This window comes from Micropterus dolomieu, linkage group LG18 (assembly GCF_021292245.1).
Source record: "Micropterus dolomieu isolate WLL.071019.BEF.003 ecotype Adirondacks linkage group LG18, ASM2129224v1, whole genome shotgun sequence".
Classification (NCBI taxonomy): Eukaryota; Metazoa; Chordata; class Actinopteri; order Centrarchiformes; family Centrarchidae; genus Micropterus; species Micropterus dolomieu.
In genome coordinates, this window is record NC_060167.1 from 13,270,313 (window position 1) to 13,290,433 (window position 20,121).

The window sequence follows — 20,121 nt, forward strand, 5'->3', positions numbered from 1 at the left end:
ACCACCCCCCCCCCCCCCCCGAAAACTTCCCTGCATACCAGACTACACTCATTGCAAACGTAGATACATTCTCTTACAAACTACACAGAGTCTGGCTGTGTTATGGAGCGTTGCAACAGTTACAGATGTTGCTACATGTACAGTGGAGTAAGCAGTATGAATATTTGTCCCACTAGCAGGCCAGTAATGAAACTGTCGTGTGTTGCTGTGTTATATAAAGGCATGGGGGCTCTCTCTGATCTATGGTGAGATAACTGTACATGTTTCCCTTGTTTATTTTGACATTTGTTTGTCTTTTGAAAGAGAGGTCCGTGTTGGCAAGCCTTCTCTATGACCATCCTTTGTGGCAGTATTCCAGAGGAGAACACAGAGACAGAAGAGTTTCGAGTGCTGCATGACATGTTCTCCGTAAAAACAAAAAATGAACACAGATTTTAGATTTTGGGATATCCTCTCCACTTGGCCTCGGGTGAAATTTCTTTCACCGTTTTTGATTTGTCTGCTTTACTCCTTTTCTACTGTATGTAAAAAGTGCCTCTGGTAGACTTCGAAACAGTTCCTCACACTCCCCGTGTTGGATAGTTCTTGTTGTATGGTTGGCTTTGGTTGCATAACGCGCACTTTGATGCTTCACCCGGGCTCTGCTCAGCAAGTGAAGTCTTCAAAGTTGGCCTGTCCCGGGTGATGAGGTAGCATGTTGCCAGGATATGTTGATGGTGTACGCAGGTTCTCGCAAGGAGCCTGAGAGAGAAATTAGGAGAGAGAGAGAAAGCAAAAAGGCTGGTAAGACAAAGTAGAGGAGGATAAAGAGAGATAAATGATCACCAGGAGAGTATTGAGATAGAGGGAAGGCAAATGAGCAGAGTGGGAGTCATCACATTCAGAATAAAACAGAAAATAAAATACATTTGAGAAAAGTCAAAGACACACTCCTAGAATAACATGACATGAGCAACAAGCTGGGCCAGGAAAAAAATGATGAAATGGATGAAGGTGGATGGAAAGTAGTGGATGGCAAGTAATTCAGAAGTGCAGATCAGAGGAGGAGCGCATGTTTCTCTTTTTTTATCTTCCTGGGCTCAGACTTACAATCAAAGTGAGCTGGCTTCATTTACACTTGGAAATAAGTGAGCTGTCACACCTTCCAAAGCTCTAATTCCGACCTGTCCCTGCTGGTCCTGTCCCTGAGCTTTGATTAAATTCGTGCCACTTTCTGCTCTCTAACTTCTCTCTCTCTATTTCTCTCTCTCAATTTTCTCTCCATCTCATCGCAATCACTTTTTTGCTCCCTTCCCTGTCTCTCAAGTCCTTCCCTCCTTAGCTTCCTCCATCTCTATCGCTTCACTCTCTTGTTTACTTTTCCCAACCACCGTCACTTCGTCCTCCTGTACTTAAGACTGGTGAAGACAAAGAAGAGAGCCTGCCCCTGTCAAAGCAATGCAGTCTGACACAGTGAAAGTACTTAGCAGCAGCCTACTGACATGGCGTTTCACATCATCCAGGCTCAGCACAGCTCCCCGGTCGTTGTTGTTGCGGCCTTTGTGTTTCTTCTTTACGCACCGGCACAGTTTGTACTTGAGCACCTGAAAATAGGCGAGGACATCCATTACAGGCCTTCAAAACTGTATTCAGTACACAGTATTCTATTTCTTTCTCTTCATTTTCCATCTTTACATAGTTCAAGCCCACATGCTTTGGAGTTTGAAGGATCAGGCAAATTGAAATTCAAATGAGATTAATTTTATGCATCTACAAATATATTTCACCATTGATCCTGCACGTGAGCAGGTGCTGCTTTCTCTAACACACACATCTAACCTCAAGGATTAACAGACACATAAAAATTCTCTCTGCATTGTTGTTAGAAGAGAAGGCATACAGGAAGCATGCAACACAGAGTTCTCTCTAATGAGAACGGACAGAGACATCCTGACTAATCTAAAAAATAATACATCCAAAATGTTAATGTATTCAGCGTTGCTGCTGCTGAGATGCGTGTGTCACAAAGAGATAGGCTGCAGGGTTGTGAGGGACAGAGCGCTCGTCACGCTCGCTAAAACACGTCCTTGTACGGATGGTAACATTGTGTGAAAATCTCCATTTTGTGAGCAAGTAATTCCATTAATGGCGCAGTACAAATTTCCATAAACAACACATTGCACTGGATGTTTTAACTAAGTGGGAGGCACCCAATGATGATGGGGAGATATTTTAAAGAGAGATATTTTACCTCATATAGATAGTCAAAAAGCTCAAGAATAGTTAGGATGCTGGCTCCGATGAAAAGACCCATCTGACCTCCGATATCACCTGAAAAGACAAATAAGAAAGCACAAATTGTAACTTACTCTGACAAAAGTCATCTCTGTGCATTCACATAAAACATAGGTTAGCTTTCATATTAACTTTTAACATATTTTTTATCTTTATTAAGGTCTGAAAGGTGAACATCATAACAGAAAACACAGATGTAATTTGAAAAGCCACGATAGATTAAAGAGACAGTTTCATGTCTTCCGGGACCTGAACACCTATTATAAAAATGCAAGTGCTTGTGTTCCTGTCACTTTGGATAAAAAGCATCTGTCATGTTGCACACTGCATATTATCTATTATCAAGAAAACACTTGACAGCCATTTCCTTACCCAAAAGGCCTGCCAATTCGTAAGCTTTCTTTTGTTCAATGGTTTCGTAGTTCAGCGCTTCAAAGTAGATATCCAGAACCAGAATGTTATCACTGTAAACAGAGAGAGAAGCAGACAGTCTTAAGTCATATATTCAAATGTCTCAGTTTACATTTTATACACTTTTCTTTTTATCAAAGTGTCCCCAGGCGTAGAAGGTGACTGGTGAGTCTGCCACTTTCTGCAGATCACTGCGCAGATGCATCAAGTTGAGCAAATAACCTGCCGTCACTTATTTCCCATAGGTGGGTTTGGTCATTGGGAAAACAAGGGAAATAATGACAGCTGTTTGATTTCAAACAGTGTTAATGTCTCAAACCCATGACTTCAGCACAAAGAAAAATAATGGGGATTAGGCCCAGAGCAAGGCTGACTATTATTTTGATTCCTGAATATCCTCTCTGTGGGACGAATCAGACTACACACCCCAGTGGACTTGAGATCAAAACTGTATCTCGACTTTTTCTTTTTTCTGTACTTGGCGCACTGTTTTATTACTTACATTTAAGTCAAGACAAGTGATGATCTGCCAGTCTTAAAGAAATTCTGTTAAAGCCGAGGGCTGATTTGAAACGGCTAAATCACAGCTGATAATGTATAGATGGAGATGTATTGACATTTTGACTTTTCATAGCAGGAAAAGCACAGGTGGAACAACTAACATCGATGGCTCTGTTCCATTAAGTGTCACAGGAAGCCTCTTCAGTGCATGTACAGTACCAAGACCCCAGACCTGGCTCACCTAAATGGAATGCAGCCTTCATTAATGCTAATTACACCTGCGCATATCCTATTCTGACAAATCAAAGCACGAATGTAGCAAATGTGTTTGTATCAATTATATAAGTGAATAATGTACAATAATCAGTTTGCATTCGTACACTACAACTACTGGGAGTGGCAGAAGCTGGATGTTTTATCCATTTATCTAACTAGTTCAACTGTTTCTGTGTTACTTTTAGCCAGAGGTGGGATTAAGTCACATATGTACTAGTCACAAGCAAGTCCCAAGTCTTAACCTTCAAGTCTCAAGCAAGTCACAAGTCAAGTCATTTGAAATTCTTAGGAATTCAGTTTTTGTTTAAACAGTTTAAGAGAGCTGGCAATTCAACTGTAGGATGATTTAGGAAGATGTAGTAAGTGTTTCTGTTCTAAATATATTGAACTATAAAGGTGTTTCTATTATTTAGTCAACTACTAGCTTCCCTTATTATTGAAATGAGGTGGAAAAATAGAGTAATAGAAACACGTGTCAGTAATGGTAACCTCTTACCATTCCTGTAAAATTAGTTTAAACTATATTTAAAACTATATGCCAGTCATTGGCACAATTGCTTGCAACTGGCTTGGCCTACCAATGAAATAATAGGGGCTGGTCCTTCCTTACAGCGCGGGCTCTCGTTGGCTATAGTAGGCTGTGTAGGGGGGCATGTGAGCTCCTATTGGGTCGGATTTGGTGTTAGTCGAAAGGTCAGAGTTCAGCAGCTAATTTGAATACAAGATATTGCATTTGTTTACATCCAAATCGGAGTTATTACGGTTATAATGACAAACTAGCCACATTTGCCAGCAAATTTGAAATGATGCAGCATCAGTCCCTGGGGATTTATTGATGGAATAATGTGTTTTTGACTAAATGTTTTTACTGGATTTGATCTTCTGGAATTTTTTACAACATAACAAGACCATTTTTGTCGGAATATAATTGATCAGTGGATTAAGATACTCTTAGGCTTTAAAGGTGAGTCGCATCAATTTTGATTGTACTGGTTGGTCTAACAGAGGTTCTGTATGGTGACTGTATCTTGAAATGTTTTGCATTGGTCGAATCACAAGGACTTTAGCTTTCAAATGGTGTATCATATGAGTATGAACTTAACATAGCAGTTGTGCGCCACCAGGAATTTTAAGAGGTTTTCACATAAAGTTACAACAGCACCAAACTGCAGCCAAACAACTGGATGCAGCCTAAACTTAGCTTTCTATGCGTTCGACCAGCCTATGTTGGCTAATAAGCCACAGTCACGTAACATACCTTTCTTTATGGGTTCTGTAGTGACAGAAAAAGTTAGGAAGTTGTAGGTGTTGTGTCACTGATTTTTGAGCTGCAGACCTTGCACAAAGCTGTTCTTTTCTTCCGTCATCGACAACATAATCCTTGAAAGTCTGTGTTGCTCTACAATTAACAGTCTTTTTCTACACCGCTGTCCGGAGATCCGGACTGCTATATGAAAGCACATGGTTGCAGGATTATGCCGCAAACATTGAAATGAGCGAATGCAAATATTTAATTTAAAAAATCAAGTCATTATCAAGTCATCTGTTTCAAGTCTAAGTCACGTTTCAAGTCATGAACACCAAGTCAAGTCGAGTCTTTTGTCTGTTTTAGTCAAGCAAGTCTCAAGTCTTCAAATTTGCAACTCAAGTCTGACTCAAGTCAAGTCATTTGACTTGAGTCCCCCATCTCTGCTTTTAGTATTTAGATTGTTTATCCTTTACTTTTAAAATTAGCTAACTACTTCAACTGTTTATTCATCACTTTTAACTAATTATTTGAACTGTTTCATTCACCGAACTGATTTTGTCTCTACATGCAGTGATTCATACTTTTAGTTTGCTTGCTAACTAGTGTCCATGCATAAAAAATCCCAACACACAATGTTTGGATGTTACCGCTAACTCAACATGTGGATATATTTTAAAATTGCCATTTTATTTTTTTTTAATTAGCTCTACAGTCTTTCCCCCTGGCAGCTGCAGAACTTGTTACACCCTTGGGTCCAACTGCCCCTGGTTGGGAATCACTGATCTAGGTGAATTTATCATGTTATTACTGACATTTGTGGATGTTTTCTCCTGATTTGTATGCCCACCTGTATAGGTGTCACCCTGCTGTTTGAATAATGCTTCCTCACTGTAAGGGGAGTAACCTGCAAAACATCTGATCAGAGCTGCTGTCCTGGAGCCGGTGAAGCTGTGTGTCTTGGTCTGTGTTTGTGTTTCAGTCCACTGTTAAGAGACTTCAGTTTCACACCAGTTAACACTGTGCAGCCCAGACACCAGAACACTCCCAGTAAATGTTCATCAGAGTACACTGCTTGGACATATGGCCAGTCAAAAAATTAAAACTAGATGGACTCACATCTATCCACAGGGAATTACATTCTGAAGACAGAAGTGAGAGGTTTTTGCAGCACTCTGACTACATATGGTGTAATTAAATTGTCCTCAACAGCTCCGCAGGGAATGATAGATAAAAGATTCAACTATTATTGCACCCTCCCCTCATTTCCTTGAACTAGTTTTGATCTTTTCAGTAGATCTGGCAAAGAAACACTTAAAACTTGGCTGATTAATCAAGCTAAGCTCTGAATGGAAACTCCTTATTCTATTTCCTCACCTCAATGAAAAAATCCAGGTTTGAGAAAATGAACTGGTTACAGCAGCTATTGTGTAGCATTTAAGTAAATTGCTTAAAGGTGAATCAACCTCAAAACACTTAATTTATATAGAAAACGTGTAGGAAATCTAACTTGCTTTGTGGTGTTTTCTTCTTATTCCCACTGGAAATTGACACAGATGATGTAGCCTTGTATTTCTAGTGCAGCTTTACAGCTTTAGTGTTTATTTACTTGACTGGTTTGATCAACTTGAAAAATTGGTAAACATTAGATTTTAATCTTAAATTCCTCACAATCAAGACCACAAGCTATATTTGACATTCATCAGCATTAACCAATAATATGACTGGAGCCAACACATTAGATGCAATACATTTTGAGTGCAGCTTTTGATTTGTTTTGTCTCAAGCCGGGAGAAACCTGCTTTTGTTCATTATTTCTATATAGTGTATTAGCATAGTATATAGTATAATGTTTCATACATCTATATGACATATCTGTTCTTCACAATCATAATGCTAGAAATGCTCTTACATAACAGTATCATTTTATTTAGTATCAGCTGTTTTATGTGTAGCAGGTGTAACTGGTTACACTGAAAAGCACCAAGGTGATAATGTGTAAAACTGAATTCAAAGTGAAGCAGTGCTGAAAACTCCACACTCATCATTGGACAAATAAGATGTCAAAATGTGACTTACGCTATGTACTGCTCTGTCTTGTTGAATTTCTTGGCAAGGTACTTGGCTGATGCTTTGCTGGGTATCTTTACAAAGGACATCTCTTTACCATAGCGTGTCATGTTGCACGGCGTCTCGCACACACAGTAGTCATTATCTCTCTCCACAAGAAAGTCTGAAAAATAGAGCAGAGAGAGAGAGAGAAAGAGTGAGAAACAGATTGAAATAAAGACATTGGGACAGATAGATTTATCATTTCCTCAGGATGACAAACAAAATGCAAGCAGAGTGAAAGGCGTCAAAGAAAACTTGTGAAAAGACGCTGCAAGGAAACACCCCAGAGACTCTTATAAGAAATAGAAAAGATATGACACATGCCGACAGAGTCAGAGAAAGAGCAGCAGCCAGAGGCTGACACGTGAGTCTGTGTCATGAAAGAGCGAGGGATTGCAAGTCAATAAGAAAACAAGCAACAGATATGAAAGGCCTGAAAGGTATCAGTTGATGGAGAGGCAGGGGAGATTGAAAAAAGAGAGCCTCAGTGCCAGGCCTGAGGTTTACTATTTTAGAATGGCTGCCATCAGGCTGAAGGAAGACTATTATCTGTTATCAGCTTGGATCAGGGGCTCTGAACAGTGGGACAGTGTACACACACACACATGCACACACAGCATGCTGGGTTATCTCCTTACCCAAGGCGGGATCTGCACACTCCTTGTACTGCTCTGGGGTGCAGTATGGGGCATCTCCTAAGGACAGGCAGAAGAAACACAATGTTCTCAGTCTGAACAAAAAAAGGGGAGCAAGGGAAGAAGAGAGTTTTCAAAGAAGCATAAAGGATGACGAGATCTGGGGTTGTAATTAATTTGGTCTTAGTCTGATGTTATTTGATCCCACCACATAATTGATTTCATAAACGTTCGTACTTTCGCTGCCTGTCATGACCACTTTCAGTCTCCATCACTGTCTCCATCTTTTTCTCCCTGGACGTTAAATATGTCCTAGATATATGGAGAAAATGATTTCCCAGAGGCAACCATTCACTGCATTTTGGTTCATACTCTCCTTCTAATGACAGGGAGATAGAAGAGATGAAAAGCAGCAGAGCACAATCCACTGGGAAGAGGATTTCAACTGGGGAATTCTCTGTAGACTCACATGAATCAACTGCACAATCACTATAAGATATCAGCTAATCCTGATTATCACACAGACAGACTGTCTGGCACTCTATATGCAAACACAGCGCTGAAAGTGACCCTGATCGAAGAGAAAGATATTAACAATTATTGGACAGGTGAGTGCGGGTTAACAGGGTCGAATCCAGATGTTTCCTGTGTGCCAACCTACTTCTCAATTTGCCATCTGAGATGCCACACAGTGATTAAATGTAGGAGGTAGATAGCGAATGCCAGCTGAAATCACTGCACAAACACAAAGTGAAAATATTTGAGTTTTCCAATTCACTGGAGTGTGAAAGTATCAGACTTTCTGCAGTCGTTGGCAAAAAGCTGTTAGTTCTTAAGAATTGTTTTTCACCACAATTTCAAATGAAAGCACGATAGCATCTACATCTTTATCAGTAAATGTAGATATAAAAGCTATTTGTATCCAGCAATGACAGGCCCTGCTGGTTCCTACCAGGCATGTGGACCATCCTGCAGTTGCAGTTCTCCACCAGGTATCGTGTTTCACAGTCGATCCGGCAGGCTGTGATGCTGTAAGTGCTGAAGAAGTCGGAGTCCATCGGCGTGGCTTTGCAGTCCCCCCATGGTGGAGGCAGGTACGTCAGCTGAGAGAGAAGAAGAGTGCAGCACAACTTTAGTTACAGAGCACACAGTCTATTAAACATCCCCTCCTGTGCCATGTTAATTCAGTCATTTCACCTTGTACTTTACGTCAACATGATGATAAATGTGTTACTCTGTCTATATAAGAAGCACATTTATTGAATTTGGCACAGACAATGAATTTTGTTCTTACTCCATGGTGAATACATGTGCATAGTGGTGCTTATTGTGGGAGCTTCTCTCCTACGCTTCTCCTATTCCTAGTCTCCCTCTGTGCTTCCATTGTACTGCCCACTCCTCGTGCAGGATTGACTGAATAGTATCAGCAGTGTAGTAGAACTCTGATGTTGGAAGTTACAAAAAGTATGGTGCTTTTTTTGATCCAAATATGTACATCTTCACTCACTCTTGTTAAACTTGTACAATAAAACATCCACTTTATGTAGTCATATAGAGTCCATATAGAGCTTCTTCCCTCAGGCCATCAGGATGGTGAAGGATGGTCCTCTGACAATGTCCTGTATGTCCCTGGCCATGTCTAACATGTTGTCTTCTTCTTGTGTGTTGTTTTACATCTGGGACTGTCATGATCCGGCTGTGCCACCCATCAGTTCATAGTGTTTTCCTATGTCGCCTATTCCTCCCTCACCCCCAGTGTTTCTCTGTGCTGTCGGTCTTCTGTTTGGCTGAATCCCAATGTCCTCATGAGGGCTTAGCGCTGTCCCACTGTCAAATCGTCAAGTGCATGAGGGCTTTCTCATAGACTTTCTGAGCCCTTTATGCAAACTTTCTGTTTGTCTGCATCTCTGGAGACTTGCCTGAGGGAATTACCCACAGTTCATTGCGTTGTAACGTTAAACGCGGGGTTACCAGGGGAAGCCGGTGTTAAAAAAAGGTAAACAAACATGGAAGGAGCAACTATAAGAAAAACGATTACATCTAAGTGTATGCTGCTGTTTTGACAAAGACGAGTAAAATTAATTATTTGAAAATTACCTCTTAGCCACAGGTCATTTTTAAATAATCAATTTACTCGGCAAGAGCCTGGAATACGTTTAGATTGGACAGTCGGTCCTTTCAGTGCCACGACCGTGAAAAAAGTAAAAAATCTCCCAAACCCACAATTGTTTTTGCATAGTCAAGGTAACATAACGTAGATGTTACAAAGTGCGGTGCTGTCCTATTATACCATTTCAGGCCCTTACAGCCTCTCATACTTAAGCACTTACCAGGTGACATCAGCTACTGTAAGTCTGTGAGGGTTCAGGGTTTAGGCTTTAGGGTGGAGATTGGGATTGGGGCTTTGTGTCTCTGTGTGTGTGTGGCAATGCACCTTCTAATGTGGGCCAATCAACAGACCACCTGGGACTTCCTATCTTACTTGAAACTCTTTTCCACAATCAACCCCTGCAGTTAAAAACCCAGCTTCCTCCCTCACTCAGATAATCTGTTTACTACCAGTGGGTCATTTGCTACGGCTTCAGCATCAAGCTATGTCTTTTGTGATTTTTTATATCCTGTATTTTCATTTGCCTTAGGTTTTTTGATCTCTGAGTCTGGAGAGCTCTGCATTGTTCTGCCTCATTTGGTTTTAACCCTGTCTCTGCCTGCCTGCCCCGCTCAAACAGATTTACCACTTTGAGTTCACTATGTACATTCATTATTGTAAAAGCACTGTGATTCTGTCTTTTTTTTTTTACTTTTTAAAAAAATATTGTTTTATATTTTTTATACAACTGCCTCTGTGTCTGCATCTGGGTCCTCTGTTACAGACTCTAACAGAGACATATTTACAGTTTAAAGCTTTCACAACCCATTTACACACTGGGCCAATACACACTTTAGCATTTTAATATTTTTAACACTAATTTGTATCCTTTAAATTTCTTTTTCTAATTATCGATTTTTTCTTATTTTTACCCTTTATTGCACATAAGCCTTTCCAGCAAAGCCTCAAGAGTATGCCACCTTGCATTTCATTGCACTTATTGCAGGAGCATGTGACTACACCTTTAAGTAACAATTATTTTCATAACTGAATAATCTGTATATAAAATTTCAGTAAATGGTGAAAAATTCCCATCACAATTTCCTAAGGCCCAACTTGACATATTCAGAAATAAATGTAATATATATACCCCTACTCCCAACAGTGAATTGTGTTTATACTTGATGTTGCACCATATTGTTCATGTAGAAAAAGTCAACTGAAATCACTCCAGCTGAGTGCATTTTTGAAATTTGCATATCAGATTAAAATATTAGCAGTATTCATTTACATTTCAGCTGCCTTAAAAAAAGAGGGCAAAAATTTAATGCATTAAATGAAGTAGGAAGCTATAAAACAGCCCCTGTGTGTTTCTGTCTCATCAGTTCAAACAGTGCACCACTGAGTGCTCACACAGCAATAAATTAAAGGCCACTGTTATGATTTAGGGGCCTGCATTTTACAATTTGTACAGGCGTGCAAGAGGCAGCCACATGTGTCGCGCACTGGATTTGGTTACTAATAACCCAAATCAGTGTTCAACATGCACATGCAGTATTTACACACAGACACATACAGTACAGCATGCTAAAGAAAACCATATAGCTCTGACTAACATCTAATCAGGAGACCATAATGATTCCTCTTCTTATTTTCACATCAAGGACGTTTAGCAAAGTCAAACAGAACATGAAAACCATCAGAGCGTGGTAAAATGTGATAATCAATAATAGATGCTTGATATAGTCACCTTGTCACATGGGCTAGACCTATTGGAGGAGCTATATGAATAGCTAATGGTTCTCTTATGCTACTTATGAGTTCTGCTATTTCTATTTATCTGCATTTTCAAAACCTCTACTCAGCCACCCAAACCACATTGTGGCAACATTACTTCCCATTGGTTAAACGTCTGCAAAAGCTCAATTCTGCAAGTGGTCAAAAGTGAATCTGGCGTTAAGAGATTTCCGGACATGGGCGGCTGTGGCTCAGGAGGAAGAGCGGGTTGGCCGTTAATCGGAAGGTAGGCGGTTCAATCCCTGGCTCCCCCTGGTTGCGTGTCGAAGTGTCCTTGGGCAAGATACTGAACCCCGATTTGCCCCTGGCGTATGTAGTGTATGAGTGAGTGTGAATGTTAGTTTCCGTTTGAGCACTTAGGCTCAGTGTATGAATGTGTGTGACTGGTGAATGCAGATGTAGTGTAAAGCGCTTTGAGTAGTCGAAAAGACTAGAAAGGCGCTATACAAGTACGGAGCATTTACATTTACATGTTAAGTGTGCTCCTTAAATCAAATTAATAAGGCTAAGGTTGTGACCTCAATTGCCCCTTCCTTAACCAAATGAGAGAGAGCAAACAAATGGGTAAGAGGTAGGAGGCAAGACTTAGACAGACATACTGACTTGGACAGGAAAAAGATGGATGGAGACAAGCTGGGAGCAGAAACAAAAAGTGTTTGCTTTTCATGTAAAGTAGGGGGAAAATACAGATTTTTCTTTTGTGGGATCTTGGTGAGTGACAGTTTGGCCGGCTGAGAAGGCCGGACAGTTTTACACTACAGGACTGCTGAAGCAGGGGGTTGAATGAATGTAAGCAAACTGCATTAGATTAATGAAGAGTGAGCCTGCCAGCCAATAAAATAACTAAATAAACAGGGAAAGAGGAGAATCATGTTAAAGAGAAATGAACTGCATTAGAGGAATTGTAATTACTGTTGGAGAGGAAAAAAGTAAGAGAGCTAGTGAGAAATAGAGAAAAACAAAGAGGGACAGTTTCCTGCAGACGCGACATTGGCAGCATGCAAAATCCTGCTGCAGCCGCAGACACTGAAACACACTCACTAGTAGTGTGGACGTGGAAGGACTGAGATCCAAATCCATCCCTTTCCCTCCTCCATTTATTATGCATGGTTCTGTAGCATATTAGGGGTATAGAGTATGTGATTTGTCTGGCTGTAACACCCGCAGAATTATTCACACTTCAGTGGAATAACCTACACATACTTTGTTTAACTGAGCAAGACAGATGTCCACAAGCTAACTGGGGAAAGTTTATGTCTCGATAATAATGGTAAGGCCGTTATGTGTGTAACAAAAGTGCACAAGGGCCCAAGGTCTCCAAGGGAACAGTCCCTTTGGTAAATATGTGATAAATGTTTCCACATTGAAAGCTCAGAGGTCCATTTTTAGCTAAGAAAAAAAGAGCCTTTTCAACCTCCATCATATTAAACAAGAATAAAAAAGCAACTGTCCTTAAAACTGTCACATTATGGATGGGTCTGTGGCAGACTTCTTGCCTTCGATGTGGAACACAGGATTGATTATCAGCCAAAATGATGTTTTTAACGTCCTTTGTGTCAAAGCAGTATAGCAATTGTCCTTCAAAACACAGCATAGCGCTCATAGTGCATTGCTTACCATGTGAGATGCCTCATTTCAACTCCCTAGAGTCCAACAAAAGCCTTGAACAGGGCCAGTGACAAATATGTTACTCTCCTGCGTGCCTCAATCATTGAGGTATATGCACAGCGTGACGTGACGATTGCGAATAGTGGTATTCAGATCCTTGTAATATGTACCCATAGAACAATAATAAAATACTCCTTTACAAGTAAAAGTTCTTTCTTAATTAAAAATACCTAAGCATTATCTATAAATAAATAAATCTAAAAATAAAATGCAGATAAATGCCTCCTATGACTGATTATTATGTAGTACATTATTTTATATTATATTGTTAATACTGATGCAACAATGTGTAAGCAGCATTTATCTGTTGTAGCTGGTCAAGGTGGAGCTAGTTTTACTACCTAATACACTGTAGTTTAGTCCAGTGGTTCTTTCCTGATCCTCCAAAGGAACAGAAGATGAATCTGAGGGGTCATGAGATGATTTATGGGAGAGGAGAAAAGAAAAAAACAAAGTTCTGTTTTACAAATGTGCATTCATTATTTGATTATTCTGTAATCATTGCTTTTTTGGGGGAAATATTACATAATTTTACTTCTTTTACTTCTGAATGTCAAAGAGTTGAAATAAATGAATGAAACCACCTGAGAAAATTAGAAGAGGAAATAACTTCACACTGCTTTTTTTTGTGAGGGGTTCATAAGACAATTTTTTTTAATGTAAACTCTTCTGAAAAGTAACTACGGCTATGAGACATATATAGTACAATATTTGCCTCTGAAATTGAGAGTAGAAGTAGAAAGCAGAAAAAAATGGTAATACTCAAGTACAATTACAAGTAAATCAAATTTATACAGTGGCTAAGTATATGTACTTGGTCTCTAATCAGTGTAGAGCAGGAGAGTTGGGTGATAGTTCTCAGTGATTTCAGCATTAGACACCATTTCAGATTACATGGAGTCATTAATATTATATATTCATATAAAAATATAATTTAGTGGAGCTTTAAATACACTGAAAATGTACCCCACTTGCCTTGACTTTGTTAATAGCACAGAGAGAGAGAGTTTCTGATAAGCTTGCTAACTGTTCAGCTTGTGCTCACTATAAATTTCAAATGACTGAGATACTGGCTGGCCCGCGAAAGTTCAGTAAAGCTCTCAGTCTGCAGGGAGTGACAGGGGCAGACAAGGGCAGAGCCGTCAGAGTGCCTCAAAGGCAGCAGAAAGATCCTCCAGATGGTTGTGGATCAAGGGGAGTGAGCAGTAGAGTGTGATTGCTACTGGGACACAGGCCAGGGCTTGATCAGCACTGGCAGGGTCACATGGGCCATGCAGGACATCTGATGTTGAAAACCCCGAAACACTCCGAATGATCCCAGTGTACGTCACCGATAATATTAGCCAGTGTTTGAGTCAATGTATTTTCACAATGTGAGACAAGTTTTTTGCAAGTGTCCATGTAAACATATACAGCTTGTGACAAACATCTGGGACAGAAAAGCAATCAGATTCAAAGCTGTCAGAGTGAAAACTGAATTTGACATTGAAATTTGAAAAACTACTAAGTAGTTGAAAAACTACTGAAAAAGGTGATGTAGAGTGTGCAAAGGTGAGTTGTCTAAACCTATGGCAAAGCTAGGTGGGTTATATAAAGAAACAACTTAGCTAGGACAATAAAACAAAAATGAAACTGGCCCCTTCATTGCCATTTCCATTCCAGCCCCAAGATGCCCTCAGATTTTCCCTCCATTGACCATAACCTGAGTTCCCATCTACACACCTATTCCCACTTCCCTCAGCTGCTCTCGGTTACGTGGCCTTCCCTGCCCACAACCTGCTCCTCATTCCCTCATCAGCCTCCCAGTTCATATACGGGCCCAATATCATTCATTCCCTGCCACACCATTTTAGTTATAATGTTGCCATTGATTTCAAGCTTGTTTCCTGGAACCTGCCTGATTATTTGAACTTTGGATTCCTGTCTGCTCCTTGTCCTGTAAGTCTCAACCCTTATTTAGTAAATCATTGAACTGGTCCACTCTGCTTCCTTTGTCTGCATTTAGGCCTTTCCCTTGCCGACACTCTTCCTCACCATTGTATCTCCACTTTGAATACTAGAAAGTGATTTTGTAAATATAAATAACACATCAAGAGAGACTAGCATATCCTGAATTCTATGTACATATAAACTGATTGGCTCAATGCCATAAGAAAGCTTTGCTTTGTCTTTTTTTTCATTGCTATGCTGATGACACAACTTTGTGTCAGTAAAATCAGGACACGCCAGCAGTCTGATGTGCTCAGTGAAGAAATAATACTGTTTGGGTCATTAAATACATCAGAATTAAAGATACATTTAATAACCTGGCTGTCTTTATTAAGGCAGAAATCTTTTATTAAAATCTAAGTTTCTATTGTTACATTAATAAGGTAGTCCTGTTCTATCAACCAGGTTTTGTTTCAAGTTCTTTTAAATCACACCATGCTCCAGCATACATGTACGGGCTTTTGTGCCCATGTGTATCTGCACCTACGTCAGATCTTGCAACAAAACTTTGTAAAATTGTTTTAGAAAAGCTATACAAATGAAGGTTATTATTATTAAAGATGGAGTGAGTCATTTTATGTTGACATCCTTTTGACAGTGCAAAAGTTGTTTGATGTACATACTATCTCTTTGGAATCTTCAAAATAGATTAAAAGGCCAATACTTACTTAGATTTTCCCTGGCAAAATGTGCTGAGATATATTTTTGTAGTTCTGTATTCATTTCTGTCATCTTTCCCAAGACGTACCCGTTGTTCCTGACAGGAGACAAAGGTCTGGAACCCCGGCGCCACTCCAAAGCCCAGCTGGTCTATGAAAGGCGGCTCGTCCTGGGTGTGGATCTGAACTTTGATCCCCGCTTCAAACGATGTCTCGTCTGTTGACAAGAAGAAGTTAGGACATTTACAACAGGCATTATTATTTATATGAACACATTGGCCTGCATCATCTATCCAGCTGCAGTTGTTAATAATCAAATAGAGAAAAAGCTTTGCAGCAGTGGAATGGTTTAGCCCGTGAGTGAAAAACAAGACAGAAACAAGATCTTAAAAAGAATTTAATAAACTTGTTGTCTTATTTGAGCTGGGAAGAACCATTCCTAAGGAGTCAGTGCTTACTCATTAGCTACACCTATGGTCTTCGAGGGATGACAAACACACTGTGGTCTTTCAGGAGTTAACAATAGCTAGAATGAAGAGTGAAAGCATAAGGAAGATGGACTTCCTAAGTAGGGCGGTTAATGAGAGTTTGCGCCCCACAGGAGTCTTATTTACTGCAGGGGAAAGGGGGAAATGAAAGTGAATGGATTAATTAATAAATAAACAACGATGAGGATAAAAGGAAAATCAATACAGCTCACAGCTTCCTTTCCTATAGCACTCTGCTGTATATATTTTGAATGAAGCTGATGGTCCTCTTTGATACTGAGATTGGTGGAACATCACAATGACATGGTGACTCAAACCTCTACTTATGCAAAACATATTTCTATCACATTTGCAGAGACCTGGAAATGCTTATCGTGGTGATGGCAGGCTGGATTCAAGAGATTTAGATCCTTTGAGCGCTGGCTCAGGGATAAAGTAGGATGTCTGTTTCCTGCTGCCTTTCATCCACACTTGTCACTCGGTTTCGTCTTCTAAGTGCCAGGCTTTCTCACTATTTTCAATTAAAGAGCTCAGGGATGCGGCTGGAATTCAGCAAGAGAGCCTCGACAAAGAGCAACAGACTTTAACCGTTACACACTGCTCTTCTGAGATGGGATACAAAGCCATTTTCTGCTGCTGCCAAGACAAATGCTTCAGGCTTGGAGCAGCATTCTACATGAGCAGTGCCCAAGCTCCAGCTCACAAAAAGTGCACGCCACGCCAGTCATGGCTGTCTGTCATCCTTTTACATTTTAAACAATATGTGGACTAAACTCGGGCTATACAAGCATGTTCAGCTGCCTCAAAGTAATTTTATTGCTTGTGCTTTGTTGTTAAATCATTTCAGGTTTGCAACAAAACGCACAAAACAGTAAATGTAACCTGGAGACAGACTGTAGCTATAGTTTGAACAAGAAAATCCTAAGCTTAGGTGTAAAATCAAATTCTATATTTGATCAAACTGCATGATCACACTTGCCCACTTACATTTTCTTAGATTTCTTTTTTATTTCATCATGCTGAGCTCTTTGGCTATTATTTGAGCAGGATGGGGCCTCAGTGGTGCTCACTGTTGCCTCACAGTATGAACTGTTTGATCCATCCCGCAGTGATGTTTCTGTGAGGAATTTGCATGTTCTCCTTATGTCTGCCTGGGTTAACTCTGGTTGCTGCTGTTGACTCCCACAGTCCAAAGACATGCAGCTCAGGTGAAGTAAAAACTCTAAATTGCCTGTAGGTATGAATCGGAGTGTCGATATGTTAGACTGACACTTGAATAGAGTGGCGTCCTGTCCCGGGAGTAAGCTTATCAACCGTGCATACTCACAGGTTTGTGCTTAAACCATGAGTACACTAATTTCTATGCACAGAATCTAGGCTATTTCATCAATTTCTTCTTGTGCTTTAGAATGTGCATACATACAGCATTACCCCTGACCAGGCATACCAACAAACCCTAAGTGGTACATAGGCATAATCAGGGGCACCCCAATTCTCAAATTACAAGCACACAAACCCATTTTTGTTTTTCTTTAGACAACAAGGAAATCATTTCTTTCACAGTGAAATTATGCCCTTAGTACCTCTATTTCCACCAGTTTCTCTGGTACTGCATCACAGAGCACCTGTGGCATCATACAAAAGATCCAGAGGATCTGTTGACATGACATTCAGTTGTAATAAATCTGCATTAATAATGAACACTTACATTTTGATTCCATTTTAACTGTTCTTAACTAAGTAATATTTTCTGTTATGCTGAAACTGTTAAAAAGTTAATTTATAAAGATAATTAAGAGCAAATTTCTAATAAATTAGATGGTAGTGTTACCATCTCCAGTGTCTATTTTCCATACTGCAAACCTGAGTGAGTCATCTGACAGTCACCTGTCCCAACACAGTTTTGTGCTTACTGTTGTAATGCTTAATAATTTATCTTTGGACAAGAAACTTGTGGAAGCGTCAAGTAAAACAGGTTGGTTTAACCTGCTGAAAACAGACGCCCTCGGTACCGGGGGCAGCCGTGCTGTGGGCAAAATTACCGACTGAAAATTTTTTTCCCGTCATTTAAAGTCTCTCAGAGAGAAAACGTACCGCTTGAGAACACACAGCATTGGAGATACATAGACATGCAGGGTGCCAAATGAAAGGTCTTCTCAGGCCGGATCGATTGATGCCCCATCACTGTGGGATGTTCCGTTCTCAATCTACAGGCCTGTAAAGCATGGGTGTGCTTTTGGTGACAGGAATGTTGATGAATACTCACTGTTTTTATCAATATTTCAATGTTTTGTCATTTGGAACTTGGTTGTATGGACAGAAAAGTGTTTTAAAGATATCTACCAATAAAAACCAACATTTTAACAGTAAATATTGCCAAAATATGGACATTCGCCTGGTATATTTTGAAAATGTTCGACGATAACTGTTGTATTTTAGTTTATTTTCATCAGATTTACAGTTACAATTGCATTCTAGGTGTATTAGAAGATATTCAGTTGCATTATAAGCTTCCTTATGATGGTTTTGATGGTTTATTGCATTAAAATATAGCTTTTTTTTACCAGGCGAGGATGAAAATATCAGATTTTTTCTTTATTGCATCTCCATGTAGTCTGTAATAGTAAAATAAATATATTAATATACAATGGATTTATATTCCTTAGCTTCTGACTTTTCAAAGGAGACCAGAATTATGCATCTAGGCCAAATGGTTGAGGAGTTATTCCTGATTCATTTTGGGTATGTTATTTTAGCCATTTTTTCTGGAAAAAGGTGCCTGTGTATCAACAACTGTAACAACAGGCGCAACATCTTTTCTTACCTAAAATTTTGCATGCTAGGAGACCTTGACTAATTGTACACACCAAGCAACAAGTGGCTAATGAAATGTGTAAATAGTACAAACGTTGTAGAACAGAAAGTAACACTATGGAACACATAAAATGAGACTTAAGGCCCAAAATCCTTTGCAGAGACAGCTCTTTGTTGTTTGGTACTTTTGTCCACAATAACTTACTCTACGTTAAGGCTACTAGGACTTTCAGAAGGATGTGTTGACCATATTTGGCATTGTGGAGGTGTTTCTGTACGTAAGTGAGCCTGTACATGCACAACAAGATGGATAAATAGGTGAGATTCATCATTGTTGTGCGTGTACATGTGTGATAAACACCAATTTTCTCGTACTTACAGTTCCTAAGCACGCATTTAGAACTTTGATAAATGAGGCCCCAGGTGTTTGAACTGGCACATTATGCAGTACAGGGCATCCAGCCAGATTAAACAAACAGGTAATAAATGCAGTTATAATAGGACTAATTAATAGACAATCTGCATAATTTTCGCATTAATGCAAAAGCTTCAGGTCCTTGGAAAACCAAAATATGATGTTCAACGAACAGGTGGGTGATATTTTCCCTGACTTTAATTTTAATTTCTGTAGTTTTCTGGTAGTTTCACTAAAAGATTCGACTTTTAACAAATAATATTAAGCGTTGCCTACAAAATATATTGAAAACTGCAAACCAATCCCCTTGAAAAAACAAAAAAAATGTCATCAGTAATACTAAAAAATTTTGAATAATGAAAAGCATGAAGTACACAGTATGACTGTGTATGTATTGTAGTCACTGCACCATCCTTAGGTTTCCTCCACATCCCCTCTTCTAAAAGTCTTTAATCATTAAATAATCTTACATAAAGAGCATTATATATTAATATTATTAAATAATTTAGGCTAGGTGTAGGTGCAGCTTTATATTTAAATATTATAGTCACATCACCGCTTTCTGCTTCACGTTTAATGGTCATGCGCAGTGTTTCTGTGACCACAATGAGCTGTCTCTTTACATTCATTGCTTAGAGCATATCAGATATTGATATTAACAAACACCAGCATATAGAGCTGCATTAAAAACAAAGTCCAGGGTCTCCTGGAGCAGCACGCAGGAGACTCAACAGTGTTGATGAGGGG

General features: G+C 39.6%; 1 protein-coding gene across 2 annotated transcripts in view; it reads right to left on the minus strand.

Moving 5' to 3' along the window:
• Positions 1-26: 26 nt before the first annotated feature.
• asic1b (acid-sensing (proton-gated) ion channel 1b) overlaps positions 27-20,121 on the minus strand; it is a 49,859-nt gene continuing 29,764 nt past the window's right edge. For both annotated transcript variants that reach the window (XM_046029511.1, XM_046029512.1), the window contains exons 3-10: positions 15,747-15,874; positions 8,408-8,558; positions 7,459-7,515; positions 6,788-6,941; positions 2,647-2,738; positions 2,231-2,310; positions 1,482-1,583; positions 27-741 (exon numbers count right to left, since the gene is read on the minus strand). In XM_046029511.1, the coding sequence (XP_045885467.1) occupies positions 646-741; positions 1,482-1,583; positions 2,231-2,310; positions 2,647-2,738; positions 6,788-6,941; positions 7,459-7,515; positions 8,408-8,558; positions 15,747-15,874 (860 nt within the window). In that variant the 3' untranslated portion in view covers positions 27-645. The remainder of the gene's footprint in view (positions 742-1,481; positions 1,584-2,230; positions 2,311-2,646; positions 2,739-6,787; positions 6,942-7,458; positions 7,516-8,407; positions 8,559-15,746; positions 15,875-20,121) is intronic.